We start from the raw sequence: 18,880 nt of genomic DNA, 5'->3' as shown, positions 1-18,880 counted from the left end.
TGCAGCATAATTTGTGTGCTGCACTCGCTTACCTTCTGGATGCTTTGACTTAAAAATTGGCAAGCATGGACATGGCCCAACTTTCCCAGTTCTCATTCCGTAACTCCCGTTAAACATGCATCATTGACCACTGCGACATACAATGTCCTCCTTAACAAGATCTGCCACCAGATGTAAGGCAGCTCTCCTATAAGTCAATGTTCAACCCTTTATATAGGCCTTGAGACAAGACTTGGATAATAAATAAGCCAGAACCTCATCTGCAGACAGCTGTTTTGGAGTGATTGCCCCTCATCAGTCCAGAGCAGAGAGTACTGCTTAACTAGGTGAGAGGCCCAAGTCAGGATTTGGGGGGGTACTATCATGCCAGTTAAGGCACTCTCTCCCCAAGGAGAATCCTGACTTAGTTGGGCAGTACTCTCTGCACTGATGAGGGGCAATCACCCCAAAACAGCTTTCAGATGAGATGCTGGATTATTTATTATCTATTAGTCTCAAGGCCTATTTAAAGGGTCCAACATTGACTTGTAGGATAGCTGCCTTACATCTGGTGGCATTAGAGGCAGAGCTTTTTAGGAGCTCATTTGCATCCCCTTCTTCACAGAATTCTAGAGGAGCACGTATGTCACGCTTCGGTGTGGGAGGGAAACACCACACCGAGCATAGGAGGGAAGGGGGAACAGGGAATCAGGCCTGAGAACTAGGGAAGGAAGATGGACACCTCCTAGTGAAAACCCTAACCAAAATCTGACTGACTGCCAGTATGAACAGACCCCAAAAGGTAGGCGAGTTCATACGCAGAAATACCTAGAGTCCTATCTAGCCCTATAGGACCTTGGTACTAATGGCAGGGACGAGACTACCTGTTCCTCCAAAAGGAAGGACGAACAGGAGTCTACTTCAGGCCTAATACAAACAATAGGGAAATGCAACACACAGAACCCAAACAAAATACAAAAGGGAAAGGAAAGACTTAACTTCAAAGAGGCTATGGAAGCACCAGGAACTCAGCTGAGATCCAACCACAAACAATCCACAGGCACAGAAGCTATAAACCGCACAGCATAGTGGGAAAAGTAACTATAAATCAGGAAGGTAAATGACCACATAAGCAACACCTGGAGGCAAGGGGTGTGGCCATTACCAGAAACAACACAGATGCCTATTGATCCACAAGGAAAACCTGTCAGATCAAACCACGTGTTGCCAGTCTCACAGATCTCCTGCCACTATCGCCGAGACGTCCGTATGTCTTGGTACGTCTGTGACAACGTATGGCCTATAAGCCTCCTTACGCAATTAAGGCACTCTCTCCCCAAGGAGGGATAGTACCCCCCAAATAGTAATTGAGAAAACTGCATCCATTCAGTTAAAGGGATATTTTGGTTAAAGAAAGTTACCCCCTATCGACAAGAATGGGGGCCTGTAGTCCGTGGAGCCCCACATTTCCAAACAGCCGCTATGTATTTCAGGGGTGCTACAAAGAAAATGGAGTTTCTGTTCTCGTGAGCAATGTGAGCCCTACCGATCACGAGATCTAATAGCTATCCCCTATCCCGTGAACAGGGGATAACTTTCCCTAGCCGGAATACCCCTTTAACTGGGAAAGCTGGGTGACGACCATTAAAAGGACGATTTAAAATCCTACAATTAAGGTGTTTTCACAAGTACCGAATGGAATCAGAATTGTGTCACAAGACCGATTAATATGTGTCAAAATCCAAGAGCGTTTCAGTGCGAACTCCTGCAGTTTTGCAATGCGTTTCTCGGCAACATGACGTCTACAAATGAACTACTGTAAGTTGAAGGCACTCGATACTGGTGTCACTCAGTATGTGTGAACGCACACTAATCGGGAAGGTTTGATTTTGGTGGAAATTCAGTGTTTGAATGGCAGGGCAGACGGGGAATTCATACTCCCGCAATTAAGTCACAATCTGCATCCAATTAATAGTCTACCCTGAAGAAAACTATTAAATAAGACCCTTCAGGAATTCAATATTCTGTTTCATAGAAGCCGGGATTTCCTACGCACAAGGGACCCGCGATTAATTCAGTTTTCCATTAAAAGTATGCAAATAAGAGCTTGGCGGCTTTTGTAATGCAAGTAAATTGCTTCAGCGTGCATCTGGGAGAAAGGGTTAAAGGATCCGTGTATTCATTCTATACGTCAGGACTTGGATGAGTATCTCACGGGCCTGACTCATATTTTACACAATAGAAAGAAATGGGAGAATAAAAAATGATAGGTTGTAGTCCAAGAAGGCTGTATTTACATGCAATGAAAGAAAAATTTAGGAAATCCATGGCGATCTATCAGGTTCTCACAGAAATCTCCAGAGAAAAGAATGTTCTAGAGCTCTAGACATCACCTAGAGAAAGATCAAGTCAGTCAGCGCTCGTTATTATATGGGGGATGAATGACTGTTAAAGAGCTTGGCCCATCTGGGACAATGATGGCATATCGATAGGTAGGTCCGGGTCCTAGAGGTGGGACCTGCACCTATCTCCATAACAGGACCTCTGAAGTGAACAGGGAGCACTGTCTCTGCTCATAGCAGTGACCACACTTTTGCGGTGCGCTTACCATTCACTGCTGTGGGACTGCTGTGCACTCGATCTCCATTCACTTCAGGGACCCGTTCTGGAGATATGACCAGGTCCCAGAGGTGGGACCCGCACCTGACATTGATGGCATATCCTAGGGATATGCATCAATTTCCCCCGAGGGGCCAGAGATATGGTGCCGGAGATATAACTAGGTCCCAGAGTTTGGACCTGCACCATCTGACGTTATGGCATGTCCCCGAGGGGCCAACCCCTTTAATATTATCATTCGTCTCCCATTCAGTCTTCACATTGTTGGTACACGATGTACTGAGACAAACAATGAATTTGGGTGCCGGCTGCAAGATACAATCACCGACGAAGAGCCGTTACTCGGTAATCACCAGCATGTTTACATGAGGCACAAATATTCCTCATTCCTGGTCATCGGCCTGTGCAAAAGGGCTCTTAGCCCAGTGGTCCCCAACATTTTGTAGGTCGTACGCCACTTTCAAATATGAGAAATTATGTGTAACAATGGCCTAGGGATGTGGCTTTTACCTTCATGTTAAAAAGGGTTTTCTCATCAGATAGGCGGGTTGCTCCTGGCTCATGACTGATTTGCCGGGAAAACCGGTGAACAGCCGGACGATTCCTCTGCTGCTGCCATGGACTCTTACACATTGTCTCTCTCCATTCTGGCACATAAAAGCGGATTCCCATAACACCCATATGACCTAAGGCAGCATATGGACAGACGTTGTGTCATGGCTGTAAATAATATGATTGGACTCTACCAATTTCTAGTAATGCTAGGACATTCCTAGCGCCACTAGTGCACAATAGCTTCTGGAGCTGCCAACAGACGGGCAGACAAATGCAGGTGGCCCAAGGGCTCCATGTGGCTCTTTAGCCACTAGTTGGTAAACACCGGTTTAGCCAAATGTCTCCAGTGGGAAATCCCTTAAAACGACAACCCCAGATTTCATCTATCTCCAGAACGGATCCCCGAAATGAACATAGAGAACGCCAGCTCGGCTGTTTTGTAAGCCAACAAGGAGTTGGCCCAAGAAAAGCACGTATTGCCTATCCCCATGATAGGGATAAATGTATGATGGTTGGAGGTCCAGGATTTGTGAGTGTCCCCTGGTTTGAATGAATGGAGCGACTGGTGGAGATAGCTGTGTCCAATGCTCTGCTATCTCTGTTAGTCCAATAAACAATGAACGTAGCAGTGGTATGCCTGCATGACCAATGCTTTATTAAGTTATGTTTTTGGTGGGCCAACCACTTTAAGAGCAAGAGAGCAGACATTGGTGGCATATCACCATCACAATACAATCATGAGGGTTCAACCTTTGTGATGTCTGTTGATTGCTGGAATGAAGTGGCATCTCTGCTAGAAAACTCAATGTTCGACTATGCACCCCATCTAAAACGCTACCCCAAGCCAACATTTTTTTTCATCAACTGGACACTGAAGGCATATGCTGAGGATATGCCTCCAAAGTCTGTCATGAGACAACTCCTTTACTCTCCAAGTCCTAACTTCCCAAAAATCACTGTCACAGTGATCCAGGAAGCTGAGGTCTAGGGTGAGATTTGCTTTGTCTATTTACCCAACAAACCAACACCAAGACACTAAACAGTGGCTGTGCTCAAGTATCTATACTGGTTCTTGTATTATGGCCAGAAGTCACTTGAGTGTCACAGACAAACACCACTAAAACTTTTAATTTATATCCTAAAAAACATAGCTGGATATCACCTCCTATGATTACAGAAATTCCATATTGTGTAGAAGAGGAGGAATTAATATATGTCCCTAATCCTCTCCCTATTGAGTCCCAACCTAAGAACAGAATAGCCACCCCGATAGGGGCGATCCCGTGTCAGGAACCTCCTGGTCGCCCTATCTGGCCCCTGACACAGAATAGAGTACCATCACCAGAGTGCCCAAAAGAATGTCCAATAGTCACGTCAAAGTCAAAGGTTACACTTTATTAAATTACACGTATTAATATAATAAACCTCAAATTAAAAAAGAAAGAAAAAAGGGAAATGATTGATGTTAAACACTATGTCCACATGAATATCGTATGCGTCCCTATGCGTTTCACTGTGCCCATCAGGCACTAGTTCATCAGGGGACCAAATTTGGATGCGGATCCGGCTGAAAAATGCATAGAAATACCGGATCCGTCTCTCCGGTGTCATCCGGCAAAACTGATTCTGTATTTATTTTCTTACATTTTTAAAGGTCTGCGCATGCGCAGACCGGATCCGTCAATGTGGCAATTATGCCGGATCCGGCACTAATATATTCCAATGGAAAAATGCCGGATCCTGCATTCCGGCAAGTGCTACGGAATTTTGGCTGGAGAGAAAAATGCAGCATGCTGCGTTTTTTTTCTCCGTCCAAATACCGTAAAAGGACTGAACTGAAGACATCCTGATGCATCCTGAACGGATTGCTTTCCATTCAGAATACATTAGGATAAAACTGATTAGTTTTTTTCCGGTATTGAGCCCCTAGGACGTAACTCAATACCAGAAAACTTTGACGCAAGTGTGAAAGTACCCTAAATTTGTGAATAAGCAATGGACAAAAAAAATGCTGGATACTGATAGAATTGAAAAATGCTCGAAATAAATGAATATACACACAATACTGAAGAAGAGAGAATCAACAAGTCCATCCTCCCATTTATTTCCATATTTTAACTATTTTATGTGAGTGAACGGGATGTAATATTTTCTGGTGATCTCAACAGGAGACATCTTCAGGTCCACTCATCTAGAAACACTTCATAAAAAAGTACAATCAAATCCATCACTTAACCTCCCAGCGCACAATACAACCACAAAGCCCTCATCCGACTAGTAATTCTGACAGATACATTAATATGTCATCCACTGCGTCGGGATTTATGTTCCCTGCAGAAGAACTTTCAATCTCCTTATTAGCTCTTACGGAGGAGTCAGTGCTACATAAGAACTGAGTTAAGTGCCTGTGCATTAAAAAATAACCAAGAGAAATACTAGCTATAAAGTCTGAGGGTCTTTATTCTTGAGTTGGTTGTCGTCTTGTTGGCAAGTTCCCGAGCCGCGGTTCTCTTGTAGACTGCAGCAGGTTTTATCCTTCATCCTTCCACGGCACAGAAGTATCCCCAAAGCATGATGCTAACCATTTGCATGCTTTAAAGGGTTTATCCAAGACTAACACAGACCTCCCAAAGTGGGCGACTAGCGGTGGAGATCATACTTACCTAGTCCCTGCCGCTGGGTTCGGTGTCTATCGCTCTCGGGGCGGCTCTCCCTCACCCTGCAGTGCTGAAAACATAATCAGATGACAGGGGACACGTGCAGGGGCCAACTGGGAACTTAAAGTGGCCCTGGAAAAACCACTAAAAGTGGCCCGGTTTTGTAGTCGGGTCCAAATTGATGGAAGGCAAGGCCAACATTATACCACCCCAACAGAGCCAAATACCACAGTCCATCACAAAATACATCCCCAAAAACTTCCTCTGGCTGGCCGTGAGGAAGGCTCAGGCGGTTCCCTGGGCATAGATCGGCCACCAGGAAATTTCCCTGTATGGTCTATGGCCAATCCGCCCCTGGACACGTGACTACTGAAGCCAATCACAAGCCCCACTGGTGACAATTGGTCATGGGGAGCAGGTCACCACTGCGGTCTATGATTGCCCAGAGTGGTCACGTGTCCCCCTTTTGACGGATGTTGTTTTCAGTGTTGCAGGGAGAGGTCAGCCTGGGAGTGACCCAGCAGCAGGTAAGAATGATCTCCACCGAGGGTCAGCCACTATGAGAGATCTTTATTAGTCTTGAATTACCCCTTTAACCTCAAAAGGATGCAGCCTATTTTGGATTTCAGAGTGGAACTTATTTTTCATTTTTTTATATATCTTTCAAAATGTCAAAAGTCATAATTTTTTTATTTTTCCGGTGACTTATGAGAGCTTGTTTTTTGCGAGACAAGTTGTATTTTTAAATGGCACCATTCTGAGGTACATCTCATGTATTGTATAACTTTTATTTATTTGTGGAGGGGAGCGGAGGACATAAAAAACTCAGCATTCCAACATTGTTTTTTAAGTTTTGTTTTTATGGCATTACTTTGTGGTGTGATAACTTTATGCCGCTTATGTGCTAGAAAACACAGGGCGCTCCTCCAGCGAATGCCATCTGGTTCCTGGACTTTCATTCCTGCTACAGTATATGCAGCAATGCTGTAGAGCACAGCCGCATTTCTTTTTCATTCTTCTTCATATGTCCTCTGCCGAGTTCAGACTGAACACTCGAATGAAATGCGTTGGAACTTGGAACGGTTGTGCCACTGGAGGCGTGCATTCACGGAGTAGCTCCTTAGCAGGGACTTCCTCAGGGCCTCCTACCCACAGAGGTAGATTCCAGAGGGGACATTCTTCTCAAGGCAATCAAACTACATATGAGTGGGTTCTCCGGGCAGATCAGCCTTCTATAGGGCAAACTAGGCCAAAAGTCACCCTTCTCTAATCATCTCTACGGGACTGCTAGAAATAGCGAACATCCCTATGGATGCTCAATCCCGCTAAGTGTCTTGTGTAAAGGTGCTGCTGATCACTGACAAACTAGAAAAAAAAATATTTGTCACATGCTTACATCACAAAGTGATGCACTGTCGACAATATGCATATTAACTTTGCATTGGGCCCTGTGAAAGACAATTTGAAGGAGTGCAGAAGGACTTGTAGCGTAACGTTGACTGGCGCATAAGAGGACTATTGGTAGGACTTGTTTTACCGTCTGGGGACTATTTCACTTTTCATGTTTATTTGTAAATGCTGACCATGGCTAGATACTCAAGTGGAGACAGGTAAAAATATGTACAGGTAAAAATTTTTGATCTGATGGACCAGTCTTTGCAAGGTGGGTCTCCAATATTCGACACCTACATGGAAGCCAATAGGCAAGCTGGCAACTTTTGGAATTAACATCGACCAAGATGCTTCTAATAGCCAGGCAGGGAGGATTTTAGCCTGTAAAACTGTACAACCTTTCGAATATCAGCAGCTTGAATCTCATCCAGGAGGTCTCCTAATTTTCCAGGAACGTTCAAGATGTATTGGGAGAGTCGTCAAATATGACTCAACGGGCATCCAAGGGGAGTCCAGGCCAGGCCAAATCTGAAGGGCAGGAGCCGGCGTTGTACTGGATTAGAAAAACATGGCTGCCTCATTCAAAAACAGTGCAGCACCACACCAGTCCGCAGGTTGAGTGGGGTATGGTGGCCCAGCTCCATCCACTTCCAAATACCTAAGCTACAATAGTAGACATAACCTATGGACAGCTGTGTTTCTGGAAGAAAACCTTTAATCCTATACAAGCCCTTTAATAATTAGATTCTAAATTAGTTATGCGGTGAATAAAAATAATTACAACTGCATGCAGGTTTTTATTAAAATTGTACAATAAAAAAAAATGCATGAAAAAAATAAAAATAATAATGCGTTTCCACTTTGTCATTTTTTGTTTTGCTGCAAAATGCAACATTTTAGTACAAACTGCAAACAAATTCCCCAAAAATATGCCGGCACTGTATGTGGTTATGGTTTTTGACCGCAACACAGCTACTACCTGTGGCCTCGCCCTTAGCACCGTTATGACCCCAAGATACAAGAAAATATTCAGAGACCAGTAAGTGCTGCCATATGTCATCCACTACCCAGACAGGTAATAATACCAGTCAGGTGAGCCGCTCCTGGAGGAAGCCCGCGCTCTGGGCAGCGATCCAGTTTAATAATTAGTACCTGCCTTTCGGCAATTACAAGACATTGCGTGATCCATCCCTCACTATGTCGGGCACAGACGAGGCTGCAAAACTTTGTGAAATTCTCTTGTCAGAAAAACTTTGAATGATTTATGAGGGAATCCTCATTGAAGATCAGTCGCAGCTCCAGCTAGCGGAATCAGTCGGCATCCATCACGTTAGAGCGTGGAAAACCGGTCTAAGAGAGTCTAAAAGTGCAGTCACGGTTTTTTATGTGGTTGCAGTTTTTATAGGTTAAAAAAAATATGATATTTAACATGTCACCTATAAATACCAAAACTGCACCAAAAACCACCTACAGATTTTGCTTCAGAATTTGATGAGTAAATGCTGTGGATTTGCAAATTTCACCCCCAAAAGGATGAAATCCGAGGTGGATAATTGCAGCAATAGCTTTCTACCCATGAGTCTGCAACATTTACACCACATGTGGCTGTAAACTTTAGGCCTCCTGCACACTAACGTGTGCGCCCTGTTGCCGTATTGCGGACCGCATTTGCGGATCCGCAATACACGGGTGCCGTTCTGTGGGCATTCCACATCACGGATGCGGACCCATTCACTTGAATGGTTCCGCAAATCCGGAGGTGCGGAATGGAAGCACGGAACGGAACCCTACGGAAGCACTACGGAGTGCTTCCGTGGGGTTTCGTCCCATACTTCCTTTCCACAAAAAGATAGAACATGTCCTATCTTTTTGCGGAACGGCCGGATCGCGGACCCATTAAAGTGAATAGGTCCGCTATCCGCTGCGGCTGCCCCACGGACGGTGTTCGTGCATTGGGGCCCACAAAATGCATACGGAGTGCTGTCTGCATCTTTTGCGGCCCCATTGAAGTGAATGGGTCTGCACCCGAGCAGCAAAGAATGTGGCTCGGATGCGGAACAAAACCACGGTCGTGTGAATGAGCCCTAAGGGTATATTCACACATAGTGACAGGTTAATTAAATGCGTTTAGACTACAGTACTTTGACACTTGGTTTAACTTTTCCGGTATTGAGTTCCGACCTAGGGGCTCAATACCGGAAAAAAACTGATCAGTTTTATCCTAATGCATTCTAAATGGAGAGCAATCCGTTCAGGATGCATCAGAATGTCTTCAGTTCAGTCACTGTACATGCTGCGTTATTTTCTCCGTCCAAAATTCCGGAACACTTGCCGGAATGCCAGATCCGGCCCCAAATGTTCCGGAAAAACGGTTTTGCAGTCTGCGCATGTGCGAAATCTGAAAAAGATAAATACCAGATCCGTTTTTCCGGATGACAACCGGAGAGACGGATCCGGTATTGCAATGCATTTCTGAGACGGATCCGGATCCGTCTACAAATGGTATCCGTTTGCATACAGATTGCCGGAATCCAACAACGCAAGTGTGAAAGTACCCTTACCTGTAAAAACCACAGACATGTCCTATCTTTTGCCGTATTTTGTAGATCGCGGACCTATTCAAGTCAATGGGTTCACCTCCGCAGCACAGAGCCGATGCCCGTGTATTGCAGACCGCTATTTCCGGTCCTCAACATGGGTACGGTAGCCGTTGGATGTTTTGCCGATTCACAAGACATGAATACCGGAATTTTGCGGAACAGAAGGGCCGGCCCCTAACAGAACGGTCCTATCCTTGTCTGTAATGCGGACAGTAATAGGACATGTTCTATTTTTTTACAGAACGGCCATGCAAACATACGGACAAGGAATGCACATGGAGTCATTTCTGGGGTTTTTTGGCCCGCTTGAACTGAATGGTTCCGCATACGGGCTGCAAAAAAAAAAAACGGAACGGACGCAGAAAAAAATACGTTTGTGTACATGAGCCCTAACTTAGAATTCAATATACAGTTTTACAAAAAAAATAAAAAGATTTCTAAAGTAGACAAACTCTTTAAGTGGCACGGCTCCTGGTTATGTAAAATAGTGTCCTCAGCTGTGCCAGATCAATCAACATGAAGGACACTCTCTCGGCCTCTTGTTACCCTTTAAAGGTGTTAGGTGCAAGAACCCTGACACCGGTCTCCAGTGTCATTAATGCATGTCATACCAAAATCCACAAGTGGTAAGCCTGGCATGTGGGACACGGTCCAATCCATAGACTGTGTGTCTCTATCAATGTGAAGAGATCCTTCAAAAAACCTTCTGTAATCCAAAGTCAAAGAGACCGAAATGTCCGAATCCTGTTTACATAGGCACCGGAGAAGTGTTCCCGAGTGTCAAATACAGAAATAGTGAAGACGGTGCATAAAATAAAATCAAGGAAAGGTCTCTCTACCTAAGATTAAAAATCATCATTGAGTAACCCTCTTGAGTCATTTTAAGGAAGCCTAGGTGGCAAACAATACAGTTGCCATTACAGATCCTAAAGCAGTTCAATGTATAAGTTATGAAGGTCACCTTTATCGGGTCCAAGAATCCCCTTGATGACAAAACACGGAGTAAAATCTCTGAATTTAATACTACCATGCACATGTCCAGTAAACACTATGGCGGTAAAACAAGAGAGGAGGAAAGGTCAATCAGATGCCTAGTAAACTCTTTGAAGAGGCTGTCTGGCTGGATAACTTTTTTTTTTAAGGAGTAGAATGGGTTAAAAATAGAAGATGCATTACTGACCGGGCCGGACCGGACAGACTTTTACCAGGTCACAGAAAATAGCAGGAGATGCCGATTCAGCCGATCACTGGTGAGGACAGGCCACCACATCTACTGCCAAGACCAGAAAGCAGAGACCAGTGGGGACTTGATAAGTGTCGGAATGGTAGCAGAGTATTGGTGAGGTAAGTAATGCTTCTTTTATAAATTTTTTAACCCATTCTGCTCTGTATTTTCAAAAAATTATATCTCGAGGGACACCCCCTTTAATACAAGTGCTCTTACTCAGAAAACCCAAAGAGGCTATGCACACGGCAATATTAAACTAGTCCTCTACCGTGAACTGTATGCCTCAAATCATACACGAGTCATGCCCCACTGGCTGCCGCACGTACAGGGTATTCTATGTAGAACTACATACGGCACCCCACTGAACCTGTGGGGCGGCACGCAGAGGATGTACAGCTCCATACTGCAGGAAGATATTGGTATAGCAATTAACCAAGTCCAATTGTCTAATCATTATAGCAGTCAAAACCCTCATATAAGGCCTCTCACACGCCAGTGAAACATGGACGTGTGCTAGCCGTGGTCTCCATGGACCACTCACGTATCCAGTGACTTTAAAGGGGTTATCTGTTCATTTCTATTGATGACCTATCCTCAGTATAGGTCATGTCAATATCATATTGGCGGGGTCCGATACCAGGGACCCTCGCCGATCAGTTTTTAGAAGAGGCTGGTGCTCTGTGAGCACTGCTGCCTCTTCCTAGGCCATGTGACATCACCGTACATCGGTCACATGACCTAGTTGCAGCTCAGCCCCATTGAAGGGAATGGGGCTGACCTGCAATACCAAGCAGTGCCAGGAGCCAGCAGCGCTCACCAGAGCTCCAGTGGGCGCGGTGGCCCCCTGAAATAGCTGACTCGGACCCCCGCCGATGTGATAATCCTGAGGATAAGTCATCAATATATTTACCTTTATTGTGTGCATTCACACATCAGTGGTATTTTACTGAAGCATGCCCGGTTTTTGTCTGTGATTATGGATCCATCAAGCAAATTATGGCCTATGGGTCCATGAAGTCCAAGGACATAACACTGACACCTTCCAAGTTTGGCCCGTGATTTTCATGGATCTTTGCTAGGATGTGCTCAGGAAATAAATTTTCAGTCTAGCAGTATACGAGGAATATACATGGCAAAATACAGACTGATTCTTCACGGATGAACCACTGACCATCCTGTCACGGCCTAAGGAAACCTACACGTGTGACACATTCGACAATGGATCCCACCTCAAGAACCTTCACCATTGTGATCTCCCAATATACTGAAAGAACACACAGATGCTTCCAGTTTTTATCAGACGAAACCTCCACAGGTTACTCGTTCAAGGCGCCTGGAGGCTAAAAAAAACCATAAACTGCATCATCGCTGAAATCCTATATATAGGGCACGACGATCTATGGAAATGTCAGGGCGGTCACAGAACACCAGATGAAAACCCAAGGAGCCTCGCCAGCACTGCAATCATAAAACACGACCCCCAAACAGACCAAACAGTGTAATTTGAGGATTCCTGTCAAATCCCTATCGACACTAAATCCCATAATTTTCACTTTGAGCCACAAAAGTACACTCCATACCACCCCCCTCTTACATCAGTCGACATAAAAAGCAGAAGAATGAGGATAAATCGTCTCACAGGTACTTGATGGGCGAAATGCATTCAGGAATTTGAGAGATAAGCGGACTGCAGGAGGCCAACGGAGTGATGTAATTTCCTCAAGATGTACGAACAAAGAGGGACTATCTAAAAATCTGCAAAAGGCCCTCTCTACATGTCTTCTGCTTCGTATTTCAACTTCAGCCGCCTAGAGAAATACAAAGGAGGATGCTGCAGGGCACCGGTACTGTCCCTCGTAATAACGTTCATGATGCAATTCTACAGGCTGCAAATGATGTATCCCCCTGATGCAATACTGTACAGCGCAAAACAACTGCGCCATGGCCGGACCACCTCAATCAACACTAGCCCAGCACACACATCCTTCACAACAGCAACAAAGAGATCCTGCGGTGGAAATCTGTGCAATTCTGCAGATAATTATTAGATTATCTATGCAACAACACACATACTCTTTTCCTCCTATAACGGGCATGGGTGTGTTCACCAAATTGCATAATTCTCCATTATCCAGTCAAACAGACACACTGCAGAGTAACCCATCCGCAAGGGTTAATTAAAGAGATCCGTGCAGACTAGTATCGCTGGTAATCAGCTGCAGAGTGTCACCTCGGAGGGAGTCTAAACTAACTCGCCCATTTGCCCGCACTACACGGGTTAATGAAGAGTCAATATGGATGGCAATAGTTTAATCATGGAAAAGGTTAACCCTGCAATGTAGCACCAAAACACCACGACCTCAAGAATTCTTAAAGATGATGGTACATTCACCACCGCCATCCATGACTTCGCCATCACGTCATGCTGCCTGGATATTAGCAATATGAATGGGTTGCACCTGCAACTAGTTGTGCTGGCCATAAACACTTTCATTTACTAACTGATATAAAGGTTTTTTGTGCCTCAATCTGCGACTTTTCCCCGCTCACGCCAGGTCTAAAAAAGGGGGCAAGGAAGGCCCGCCTCATTTATAATTTTCTACGCCTGTTTTAGGCGCAGAAAATGTTCTAAATCTGCTAGGCAGCTGACGTAGGTGTAGACCGGTGGCCGATGTGGTGCAGTTATGTAAAGGCCGGCTCCTCTACATAACTTTGATGGTTGCACTGCCAGCAGGGGTTAGTAACATATTATTATTATTAATATTATTATTAATAATAATATTATCACCCCCTAGGTTTTTGTACCTCAATTGGATTAGTGTTTAAAAATGTATCCCATTCAGACTGAGTGTATCAATTGTTCCCTTCAAAACGAGCGTTCCGATACGTCCTTCCTGCCTTCAGAACTAGCGTTCCGATACATCCTCCCTACCTTCAGAACTAGCGTTCCGATACATCCTCCCTACCTTCAGAACTAGCGTTCCGATACATCCTCCCTACCTTCAGAACTAGCGTTCCGATACATCCTCCCTACCTTCAGAACTAGCGTTCCGATACATCCTCCCTACCTTCAGAACTAGCGTTCCGATACATCCTCCCTACCTTCAGAACTAGCGTTCCGATACGTCCTCCCTGCCTTCAGAACTAGCGTTCTGATACGTCCTCCCTGCCTTCAGAACTAGCGTTCCGATATGTCCCTTCTCCCTTCAGAACTAGCGTTCCGATATGTCCCCCCTCCCTTCAGAACTAGCGGTCCAATATGTCCTCCCTGCCTTTAGAACTAGCGTTTCGATACGTCCCCCCTCCCTTCAGAACTAGCGTTCCGACACATCCTCTTTCCCTTCAAAACAAGCATTACGATACGTCCTCCTTCCCAGAAAAAATGCTCCGCTATATCTGTCCTTCAGAAGGAGCATTCTGATACATCTTTCTTTCAGAAGGTGCGTTCCAATTTGCCTTTCCTCCAGAACAAACGTTCCGATACATCTTCCAGAACAGGCATACAAACACATTTTGCCTTCAGAACAAGCTTTCCAATAAGGAATTATTTTTTTCCAGCTCAAAAATTACAGTAAGTGTTCTGTTCATATCGACTGTTCCAATATACATTCCTTCGAGAAAGACCATTCCGATATGCGCTCGCTTGAGAACGACTGCTTCGAGATGCATTCCATAAGCATTTCCTTCAACTCAAGCATTCCCATACATTTCTTACATGCTTTCCTCTAGAACAAGTGTTCCTAAAAGTTCCAATAAGAGTAGGTTCACATGAAGTTTTCTGCTGGGGGTTTTGAGGCAGATTTTCCTGCAGGTCTTCCAAAACCAGAAATGTATTTGAAATTGGAAATTTAAAGAAAGGTCTTTTTTTCCTGCTGGATCCACTTCTGACTTTGGCTGAAAAACCTGCAGGAATATCTGACTTAAAACCTTCTCCAGAAAGTTCAGTGTGAACCTACCCTTAACTATAAAAAAAGCACTATGACTATGAAGATTTCCCTCTAGATCCAATAAGTTCCGACAGGGGTTCACCTCAGAACGTGCATTCCATTAAGTGTTCTCTTCAGAACAAGTGTGGCAAGATTCCCTACTGCTTAAAGTTTCAATGCGCGTTGCCTTCAGAACAAGTGTTCCTGTAAGTTCTCCACATATCGATTAGGCCTCTTTCACACGTCTGATGACATCTGTGACTAGATGGTCAGTGGTTTTTCTATGACAATGTCCGTGAAGAATCCGTTTTAGGTCTGTGTGTCCGATTTTGTGTTTTGTTTGTCATTCGGATCCCACAGATATTGCTAGTCTGAAAATTAATTTCCAGGCATCTCCTAGCAACAACCTGTGAAAATCATGGACCAAACACAGATGGCATTTGTGTCTGTGGTTTTCACTGATCCACAGACTAAAATGTGGGTAAGGGATCCGTAATCATGGACAAAAATAAGGCATGGGGACCAAACACTAATTCTTCATGTACATATTTACAGATGAAACACGGATGGATTTTCCACGAACGTCAAACGTAAATGTGACCGTGGTCTTACTCTAATATGTTCCTTTGAGAACGAGGGTTCCAATATGTGTTACTTATGAATAAGCATTTTGATATGTGTTCCTTTCAGATTCAATGAGTTTCGATATGTGTTCTCTTCAGAACAAGCACTTCTATATTTGTTTTCTTGATAGTGAGTGTCCCGATAAGCGTTCCCATCAGAACGAGCGTCCCTATAAGGGCTCCCGTCAGAACGAGCGTCCCGAGGAGGACCCCGACAGAACTAGCCTACCAATGAGCACCCCTGTTAGAACGAGCCTTCTGATAAGCACCAGTGTCAGAACGAGTGTCCCGATGGGCGCCCCGCTTAGAACGAGCATCCAGATAAGCGCCCCCCCCCCCCCGTCAGAACAAAGTGTCCCCGTCAGAACGAGCGTCCCGATGAGCGCTCCCCCCGTCAGAACGAGCGTCCCGATGAGCGCTCCCCCGTCAGAACGAGCGTCCCGATGAGCGCTCCCCCGTCAGAACGAGCGTCCCGATGAGCGCTCCCCCGTCAGAACGAGCGTCCCGATGAGCGATCCCCCGTCAGAACGAGCGTCCCGATGAGCGATCCCCCGTCAGAACGAGCGTCCCGATGAGCGATCCCCCGTCAGAACGAGCGTCCCGATGAGCGATCCCCCGTCAGAACGAGCGTCCCGATGAGCGATCCCCCGTCAGAACGAGCGTCCCGATGAGCGATCCCCCGTCAGAACGAGCGTCCCGATGAGCGCTCCCCCGTCAGAACGAGCGTCCCGATGAGCGCTCCCCCGTCAGAACGAGCGTCCCGATGAGCGCCCCCGTCAGAACGAGGGTCCCGATGAGCGCTCCCATCAGAGTTTAGCGTCCCGATGAGCGCTCCCATCAGAGTTTAGCGTCCCGATGAGCGCTCCCATCGGAACAAGTTTCCTGAACAAGCATTCTGATACGTTTCCTCTTCAGATCGTGCCTCCTCATACATTCTTTCCTTCATAGTGAGCGTTTTCTTCAGGCCATATGTCCCAGTACGTTTTTCCTCCACAGCGGACGTTCGATAACGTATAAACGCACTGATTATTGTATTACCCCCAAAACAATGTAATAAAATAATTGGTGTATGGGGAAACTCTATGCTCTACTGGTAGCCATACTGAAACACTTAGAGGCCGTCCGTTGAGGTTTCCCTCTTATTTCAGGCTGTCTGAAGATGGTCGGTTGGAAATTATCCTGTCAACACAGACACTCGTCCTGTCGGCAGAATTACTCAACAGACCGCCGATTGATTTCGCGCTAATGATCACCGTTTTCGATACCAGAGCGATTTTTAGGCCATTATTATCGGTCTCAGAGCCCATGCTTATTCGCCGCCGTATCGTCCACAACAGTTGTCACCACAGTGGGGATCATTTTTATTTGCCGCTAACTATAACTGTGTCTGTGATTGATGCTCTGATTTATGGACAACTGACGAATTACTGCTAAAATTACCTCAGATCCTGTGGCCACCTCCCTAGCCCACAAGCCCTAGTGCACATGGTCTCCGGTCTACCAGGGGTTAATCTGGAAGGAAACCATATTGTGATAATACATCCAAGCTGAGGCGGCCAAACCGGAAGATTCCAATGACGCCCGGGATAAAGGGGGTTAATGGACAGTCCCCCTCCTACAGTCGCCCTTTTTTTTATAGGCCTCTTTTGATTACAGTGCGATTATACATGCCCCCTCCCCTTCCTCCCCCGCCATCCATTTAATCCCAAAGAATTCCCTAGATGGCCTACCTCATACCGCCCCCCCCCCCTCCCTCCATCCTCAGTGGACTCGCCCGCAGGGCTACTCACATTCTCCGTGTCCCGCTCGTTTACTGTGGGCAATGGCGTCCTGGCTGACATCTTGAGAGGGCTCGCAGAGCTCAGTAGTCTCCCCTCCTCCTCCGCCAGGCCCCGCTATCACACGTTATGTCACCGAGCAATAAATAGAAAAATAAATGTCAGTAAAGGCAGGCGACGCTCTCCTCCACAATCACAGCATCCCTTCCTGGGGGGGAGCACAAAAAACGGGGTGTCCCCACCCCTGCTTCAGGCTGGGGTGTCCTCATTCCCTGCAGGTGACATCCAAGGCTGGGAGGAAGCTGAGGTCTTGCTGTTGCATCACTGGCTCCGATGCAGGGTGGGAAAAAGGCATAAATCCTAGTGCAATGCAAAAAAAAAACCTAAAAAATCAATCCAATGCAATAAAAAAAAGCAAAGAATAATCCAATTTGTAGATGCAAAAAGGGGAGAGAGGAGGGTGGCCGTGCTCAGGATGGAGTACAGTGAGATTTCTCTCACACATCTAAAGCAAATCAGCCCTGCAGACAGATCTCCTCCTCTTCCAGGACAGCAAATCCCAGGCAGCAAGCTGCACTCTCATCCTCCTCCCCCTCACCCCTCCCTCCCCTGTCCAGGAAGAGAACAACTACTTCCAGTGGGATCATCATCATCATCCTGGGGAAAGGGGGGGGGGGGCTGTCTGTGAAGATTTTGGGTTGTAATGACCACGGGACTCGACGCGATACGTCCCCCCGGGGCTCGTTTATCGAGAGAAACGGCGTAAATGACCCGTATTGACGAGTTTTTGCGCCATTTGGATATAAAAACGGCATGTGACGAAACTGGGTGGGGGGGAGGGAGAACTTTATTACGGACTTGTAGTATTTGGTTAGGGTGCCAAAACGGGCGTCGGAAAAAAGATGACGTTTTATGCCTCCGTTTGGACGTATGCCTTAAAAAAATAAAACGATACAAAAATGCAGCACAGTAAAAAAAATATATACTTTTCGTTTTGTTTTTTATTATGGAACTCGATGGTGAATGGATGCCACTGTATGGCGTCAGTCCGAGGCATCCGTTTAACGTATACGTTTTTTGTATAGGTTAAAAGGATGGGGAAAACGTGGTGTGAACCCAGCCTAAACGGCAAAGGGAGGGTGGGGACGCGTGCAAGCGGACGGGGGCAAGAAGTGCAACAGTGCTTGATTTTGGACATTTTCTAGACATAAAAATAAAGTAAAAAACAAAAATTTCGCTTCCCGACACCCTGGCAGACCAAATTCACTATAGGCGGATGCGGATAAAAAAACAAAAGTAATAAAAAGCGCAGAAAACCAGTTAAAAAAGGTTTATCAAAAGACGGACATGTAACGCTTTTCAGGGGTGTGCCACCTCCTTCAGATCGGATACAGGTGGAGGGGTATGGGTGTCGTGTACGTGTGGCGGGTTATGTGGCGGCAAATCTGTGTCTCACATGCCAGTGAATCGCGCAAGTGTTTACCGCTCACGTATTAAAGGGCATCTGTCAGCAGATCTGTACC

General features: G+C 45.8%; 1 protein-coding gene across 1 annotated transcript in view; it reads right to left on the bottom strand.

Moving 5' to 3' along the window:
* Positions 1 to 17,842, bottom strand: part of MARK1 (microtubule affinity regulating kinase 1) — a gene marked incomplete at its 3' end in the record, with an annotated part of 54,912 nt that extends 37,070 nt beyond the window's left edge. Inside the window, exon 1 of the mRNA XM_044273957.1 lies at positions 17,370 to 17,842. Coding sequence (XP_044129892.1) covers positions 17,370 to 17,420 — 51 coding nt within the window. The remainder of the gene's footprint in view (positions 1 to 17,369) is intronic.
* Positions 17,843 to 18,880: the final 1,038 nt, after the last annotated feature.

Source organism: Bufo gargarizans, unplaced genomic scaffold (genome assembly GCF_014858855.1).
Source record: "Bufo gargarizans isolate SCDJY-AF-19 unplaced genomic scaffold, ASM1485885v1 original_scaffold_1365_pilon, whole genome shotgun sequence".
NCBI lineage: Eukaryota > Metazoa > Chordata > Amphibia > Anura > Bufonidae > Bufo > Bufo gargarizans.
Note: the sequence above shows the minus strand (reverse complement) of the source record. Positions and strands in the feature narration are given on the sequence as shown.